Source organism: Eriocheir sinensis, unplaced genomic scaffold (assembly GCF_024679095.1).
Source record: "Eriocheir sinensis breed Jianghai 21 unplaced genomic scaffold, ASM2467909v1 Scaffold1749, whole genome shotgun sequence".
In the NCBI taxonomy this organism is placed as follows: Eukaryota; Metazoa; Arthropoda; class Malacostraca; order Decapoda; family Varunidae; genus Eriocheir; species Eriocheir sinensis.
Genome location: NW_026111127.1, coordinates 1 through 7,624, shown reverse-complemented (window position 1 = coordinate 7,624; position 7,624 = coordinate 1). Strand labels below are relative to the sequence as shown.

Below are 7,624 nucleotides of genomic sequence, written 5' to 3'. Positions count from 1 at the left end.
GTTTACAGTATGAAAGTGTCACGCCAGCAATTTGACGCCGGGGCAAGAAGAGTCGGCACTGCCTCACACGTGCAGACCCTTGTTTTGCTGAATCAAATAGGGGTGATAAGACGAACCTGGGGAGTGGAGAGTACACTCAGAGAAGACAAGGCAGAAGGCGCTCTGGTGTGGCAGAACGATGACTGCCGTCCTTCTGCCCTTTGTCCTAGACGGAAGCGAGGACACAAATCACGATAGAGAGAGAGAGCTCAAATAGGCCCTGATAATGTGAGTGTTTTACGTATGTACTTATGAGTGATATATCTTGTCATTGTCTTATTTTGATGTAAGAGCTAAATGATTCAATGATGATTTATTGCCTACGTGTTAGTCTAATTTATCTTTTGTATTCGTGATTCTGAAGTGTGTGATTCTTGTTCAATACTGGTTTGACCAAATATATTTATTGCGTCAATGATAAGGGCATCATTCTACCTAGCCGCCCCTCATCGGTTCCGGAAGGAGCTAAGTAAAAATTGGTTTATAAAATAAGTAGTGGATGAGTGCACCATATTTAGCTAGTAAGTATAATTGATGTAACTACAATTGAAATCTGTAAATGGAGGTTATATTTATGGATTAGGGGGGCAGTTGATAAATAACTCATTGTCACAAATGGCTATGTACAGGTCGGATGGGTTCTTGCAGTCTCCTTATATCCTTGTGTACTGGTGTTGAATGCAAAGCTATCCGTGAAGTTGGAAGTAAAGAAGTAGACTACCACACACTATCATGCATGCATGCGCATTCATGGTGTTTGTGCATGCATAACCAGTGTATGGGCATGACTGAAGCCATGCGCATGCGATTGAAGATGCATGATGAGGGTCCGACACGGTTGGATTTTTTACCGTCATTCATGACGGTTGCACATGCAAGCAGGCTCCCTACTCATCTTGACTGGCTGAGCGACGCGCGCCAACTGATGCATGTGCACTCATGAGTGACAGTGTGTGGCCAAAACCAATGATTAACGTGTTTGCGCAACCATGCATGAATGCGCATGCATGCATGACAGTGTGTGGGGGCCTATAACGTAATGCAAGTTACACAGAGGCTCCAATTGAAAGGACGATCGTTGAAACATCATCCTCGGAATTATAAGGCTTTACATTAAGCCAATGATGAGAAAATACATTCGAAGTCCTACCTACAGTGATAACACCCATTCAGTGCATTCTTGTTGAGCAACGTTTTTATAACAGTGCGCGCCTTAACGAAGGTATAGATGGTCTCTTCTTCGGCCAGAGAAGTTGTTTACATATTATACAGCGTGCACCTGTCGCGCACCTGTGGCTAACCCGAAGCGTGGTGTGGTGCGGGACCTTGAATTAGTAGTTATGAAAGGGGTGAGAAAATGTTGTGTCAGGTGTTCAGAATGCCAATCGACATTTCACTGATGTAGTCTTGCTGTGCATGTTTATAGATAAAAAAAAAGAAGCAGTTATCTTCAGTCTAGACTCAGGGGTTCCCAACCTTTTTGTTCCTCTGTACCCTTTGGGCATTTTTATTGGTTCCCGTGTACCCCTAAAAATTTTGAATAAAAAACGATGAAATTGAAATATTTTGATATTATTTTATAATGAAATCTGTATGTGTGGACTGATGATAAAATTTAAATAATAGTTTTTCTTACTAAAATGAGGAAATAAAAAATAAAAAAACACGACATTGTGCAATTTGAATGCAGATTACAACACCATGTATTGTCCGGTAGTGGTTATTCTCTCGGACCCAATGTAAGACTACCCCCTGAAAAATGCAAATGTACCACTAGGGGTACATGTACCCCAGGTTGGGAACCCCTGGTCTACATGGTCTAGAGCAGGGGTTCCCAACCTGGGGTACAGTGGTACATTTGCACTTTTCAGGGGGTTGTCTTACATTGGGTCAGAGAGAATAACCACTACTGTACAATCAGTGACATCTCAAGTAATGGACGGCGGACTCTTTTGATTTTGCGGCGCCCTTGTCATTAAGCCGCGAATTTTGGAAAATCAAGCGCTTTGGTGAGAATCGCAATAACTCCCTTATTTCTGGGGCTACAGAAATCTTTTTGGTATCAATCGACGGCAAAATGAAAGGGCTATATTTTTAATAAGCGACCGGGCTCAAAAACCGACTCGAAAGGGTAAAAAATCGAATAAATTCGCAAAAAACGACTGATTTTTTTTTTTTGAGTTCCCAACCTTTAAACCCACACATTTTTTTAGAATTTCAAAAAACTTATTTGACAAATAATTTAGCCCTACCAATGTGTTTTCCAATATGATGCGTAACATTTCCCTACTCCCAATAGTTTCGTCGCTAGAGCTCGAAACGTAAACCCTTTTGAGAGCGATTTTGACGAACTCCAGACACTTTGCCGTTTTTGTCTAGTGTGGCATTGCTATTGGCTCTAGAAGGCTGTAATTTGGCATGTAGCCCCTCTTGGCAATATAGTTTGACCAGCTCGAAGGATGTTTTGATAGCTCGATTCCAAGTTTGTCGTCGAGCCGTCACAAAATAGCCTGTTTTTCGGCCCTTTTGCCGCGATTTGGACACGTCCTAGTTTTTTGCTTATAACTTTTTCATTCATTTAATGCTTTCCATTTTTTTCTGATAATTAATCTGTATCAAAAGAGCTTTCATTTTCCACCAAGCCCGCCTTCCTAGCTTTAGTAGTTTTTGCTCGAGCTCCACCAGAATTCGCGACGAAAATTCGCCGAATCTGACTCATTTCACGCGCCGCGACGAAAAACCTTCCTGAAGCCACAAAAATTCATATATCTGCATAAAAATTCATATATGAACACTTCAATATGTTGACTATCTTGTATTAAAATCATTTTAAGATATCTATATAAAAAGTTATTTTTATATAATCATTTCACTATATAAATCAACCTATATTAAGCACCTTATTATACTTTTTTTATTTATTTAGTATTCAACCCTATTTCTTCCCATTTATGAATAATACATTTAATTTGCTTTCCTTTGATACCAACTATATATATAGATATATATATATATATATATAAATATATATATATATATATATATATATATATATATATATATATATTAAATAAAAAAAATAACATGTATAATAAGGCACTTAATATAGGTTGATTTATATAGTGAAATGATTATATAAAAATAATAACTTTTTATATAGATATCTTAAAATGATTTTAATACAAGATAGTCAACATATTGAAGTGTTCCTTTCCTTTGCTGGAAATAAATAAATAAATAAAAATAAGCCACAACCTGGAACGTGCCACACAAGTGACACAACCAATGATTCCGCTACAACACGAGGAGGAAAAACATGATAAAATAGTTGGCTGGTGACGCGATGCTAAACAGGAAGTCTTACAAAATCACTCTGCAGTTTTCCTTCCAGAGGTTAAGCATGAGATCTTGGACCAGGATTCTTGTGCCACTTGTTATCATCGTATCGTACTATACTTTCCGTTCAATAGTCCCTAAACACATACACAAAAGCGTCCAGAAAAATGCTACTTATAGAATACCAAAACCTCTCACAACCGCCAACCCATCTTTAACATACCCAATGACAATAGTTGTGTGTGAAGCTGTCGATGCGATGGGGAGTAGGACATCGTCGAAAGTTATAGTGAAAGACGATTCGGCACGGTCTTGGTCGAGACAGACCCAGCAGCTCAACACAATGCTCAAAACACTGCTCTACTTCAGCAAGTCTCCGGTGTGGCATATCATTGTTTTGACTGATACTCTCGACACTTTTCACAAAGTGCTCAACCTCACCGCCGCCTTCCCCCGCCACCGACTCCTACTTCAGCACCGCCCCGTCTGGCTGCCACAGGATCAGCCCCTTATCAAGGAACACTGGCGACCGTGCGCTTGGGCGAAACAGTTCCTGGCGGAGGCGCTGCCAGAACACGATGCCGTCGTCTACGTGGACACTGACGTGGTGTTTCTAGGTCCTGCCGAGGAGCTGTGGTGGCTGCTACGGTCCATGGGTCCCCGCCAGGCACTCGCCCTGGCACCGGAGCCTCAGTACCTGTTGGACAGCCCTCGGCACCCCTTCGCGGGCCGTGTAGGGCTAAACACGGGTGTCATGGCAGCCAATCTGACGCGTCTGCGGCGGCTCCCTGGAGGGGGCTTGGGCAGCGCTGTACTTCGCTTCGGAGCAGTCACACCACCACCTCGCCACGACCAGGACGCCGTCAACCACTACCTCTTCCACAGACCTCACCTGCTACTTGAAGTGACGTCTCGCTGGAACTTCTTGCCCTCCTCCTGCTTCCCTGAGGCACCACCATGTGCAGACTGCCTGTCGGCGGGCATCCTCATTTTGCATGGCTCCGATGCCACATTTTTCCGGAATATTGATCGAAAATTTTTGGTGAGTAGCTCCTATTCATTTCACTGATGAGGTAAGCGTAAGACTGCCTCACAAATCATGTAGCCTACTGTTATGAGAAAAGCGAACCTTATCTAATTTTCAGCTTGTGTACAAAACCTTGGCATCCTTGCATCTGAGCGGCGACCCTCGGCGCCTCCTGGCGGTGCTCGAGGGGCGCCTGGCGGTGCTGGACTCGTGGAGCCACGACTACTTGTGTAGCAATTATACGGACATCAACAGGGGCATTACTTTGGGCCTTACGAACACCGCCGTCGCCAAACAAGTGAGTTTTTAAATTTGCATCAGTTGATGAGAGGATATTGTTATGCCGGACGTGTTACTTGGGTTCCGTGTCGCCGTCAGGAGACTCCGTGGGAGGGAGATATGTAAACACTTTGCACAGCTTCTGTAGTTTAATATTCTTCCTTAGTAGTACACTTCACTTACCACTAGCTTACTATGTCTGGGACTCTCTCGCCCTCTTCTCCTATATATATCCAGAACAGTACAGTCTAGAATGTTACAGTAGATTTTAGATTATACAAGAACATGTAGCAAAAATATATGCGAGTTGGCAACACTTCCCGCCTGGCGCCTGGCCGCGCCCCGCGGAGCGCGGACGGCTCGCCTTGCTCCCCGCCCCTTTGCTCGTTTCTCCGGGAGCCTTCTAGAGGCCTATGGTCGCCGGGGGAAGCTTCCAGCACAACACTATCCCCCCCTCTTAATTGTGATCGTCCCGATCACACACTTAACTATATACAAACGTAAGAGAATTAATCAAAAACATAATAATCGTCGTATCGCTGTGGACGCCTGCGTTGTCTCTGTCTTCTGCTCGGTGCCTCCTGCGCGTCTGGCCGCGCCCCGCGGAGCGCGGACGGCTCGCCTTGCTCCCCGCCCCCTTGCTCGTTTCTCCGGGAGCCTTCTAGAGGCCTATGGTCGCCGGGGGAAGCTTCCAGCACAACAATATAATGGCCAACGCATTGCATCTACTACGTACGAGTATACATTTTGAGTAGAAGTTTTATATGCTGCGGATATATATATATATATATATATATATATATATATATATATATATATATATATATATATATATATATATATATATATATTTATTTATTTTTTATCTTTTTATTTTTACTCTGTCAAACTGTTCTCTCCGTTGGGCTCCTCCGATCATAACCTTATTTCTGTATCCTGTCCTATCGCTCCTGTACATCCTCTGGACCCACCGAGGAGGCGATGCTTCTGGCATTTTGCTTCAGCTCGGTGGGACGACCTGAGGATGTACTTTTCCGATTTCCCGTGGAATGATTACTGCTTCCAGGAGAGAGACCCCTCTGTGTGTGCTCTGCGCATCACAGAGGTGATTGTCTCTGCAATGGAGGCATACATTCCACGTACTTTCTCTACTCCTCATGCTAAAAAGCCTTGGTTTAATCATGCTTGTTCTCGTGCTATTAATGATAGAGGGGCAGCTCACAAAAGGTTCCAGAGCCTTCGAACTCCCACTAACTTTGATCTATATATTTCAGCCCGGAATCGTGCCAAATCTATTCTCCGACTTACCAAAACTTCTTTTATAAATAGAAAATGTCAACACCTTGCTTCTTCTAATTCTTCCCGTGACTTCTGGCATCTAGCCAAAAATATCTCCTCCAATTTCACTTCTTCCTCTTTCCCTCCTCTCCTTAACCCTGACGGCAGCACTGCCGTCTCATCTGTCTCTAAGGCTGAACTCTTCGCTCAAACTTTCTGTTAGAACTCCACCTTGGACGATTCTGGGCATATTCCTCCTACTCATCCCCCCTCTGACTCCTTTATGCCTGTTATTAAGATTCTTCCTAATGATGTTTTCTATACCCTCTTTGGCCTCAACTCTCAGAAGGCTTATGGACCTGATGGAGTGCCTCCTATTGTCCTTAAAAACTGTGCTTCTGTGCTGACACCCTGCCTGGTCAAACTCTTTCGTCTCTGCCTATCAACATATATCTTTCCTTCCTGCTGGAAGTATGCCTTTGTACAGCCTGTGCCTAAAAAGGGTGACCGCTCCAATCCCTCAAACTACCGCCCAATAGCTTTACTTTCTTGTCTATCTAAAGCTTTTGAATCAATCCTTAACCGGAAGATTCAAAAGCACCTTTCCACTTCTAATCTTCTATCTGATCGCCAGTATGGATTTCGCAAGGGGCGTTCTACTGGCGATCTTCTTGCTCTCTTAACTGACTCTTGGTCATCCTCTCTTAGCAGTTTCGGTGAAACTTTCTCTGTTGCGCTAGACATATCGAAAGCCTTCGATAGAGTCTGGCACCAGTCTTTGCTTTCTAAACTGCCCTCTTTCGGATTCTATCCCTCTCTCTGTTGCTTTATCTCCAGTTTCCTTTCCGGCCGTTCTATCTCTGCGGTGGTAGACGGTCACTGCTCTTCCCCTAAACCTATCAACAGTGGCGTTCCACAGGGCTCTGTCCTATCACCCACTCTCTTCCTGTTATTCATCAATGATCTTCTTTCCATAACAAACTGTCCTGTCCACTCGTACGCCGACGACTCCACTCTGCATTATTCAACTTCTTTCAATAGAAGACCATCACAACAGGAAGTACACGACTCCAGACTGGAGGCTGCAGAACGCTTAATCTCAGACCTTGCTATCATTTCCGATTGGGGCAGAAGGAACCTTGTGTCCTTCAATGCCTCAAAAACTCAATTTCTCCACCTATCAACTCGACACAATCTTCCAAACACCTATCCCCTATTCTTCGACAACACTCAGCTGTTACCTTCTTCAACACTAAACATCCTCGGTCTATCCTTAACTCAAAATCTCAACTGGAAACTTCATATCTCCTCTCTCGCTAAATCAGCTTCCTCGAGGTTGGGCGTTCTGTATCGTCTCCGCCAGTTCTTCTCCCCTGCTCAGTTGCTATCCATATACAGGGGCCTTGTCCGCCCACGTATGGAGTATACATCTCACGTGTGGGGGGGCTCCACCCACACAGCTCTTCTGGACAGATTGGAGGCTAAGGCTCTTTGTCTCATCAGCTCTCCTCCTCCTACTGATAGTTTTCTACCTCTTAAATTCCGCCGTGATGTTGCCTCTCTTTCTATCTTCTATCGATATTTCCACGCTGACTGCTCTTCTGAACTTGCTAACTGCATGCCTCCCCCCCTCCCGCGGCCCCGCTGCACACGACTTTCTACTCA

General features: G+C 44.1%; 1 protein-coding gene across 1 annotated transcript; it reads left to right on the top strand.

Moving 5' to 3' along the window:
- The first annotated feature begins 3,271 nt into the window (after positions 1-3,271).
- On the top strand, positions 3,272-4,867 carry LOC126990561 (glucoside xylosyltransferase 1-like). Its single transcript, XM_050849173.1, has 2 exons — positions 3,272-4,417; positions 4,521-4,867. Exons 1-2 carry the CDS (start codon positions 3,383-3,385, stop codon positions 4,710-4,712), a joined length of 1,227 nt encoding a protein of 408 aa, XP_050705130.1. The 5' UTR covers positions 3,272-3,382; the 3' UTR covers positions 4,713-4,867.
- Positions 4,868-7,624: the final 2,757 nt, after the last annotated feature.

Coding starts and splice junctions, on each gene's coding strand:
- LOC126990561 (XM_050849173.1), top strand. CDS start 3,383: ATGCTAAACAGGAAGTCTTACAAAATCACTCTGCAGTTTTCCTTCCAG. Junction 4,418..4,520: donor ATATTGATCGAAAATTTTTG/GTGAGTAGCTCC, acceptor TCTAATTTTCAG/CTTGTGTACAAAACCTTGGC.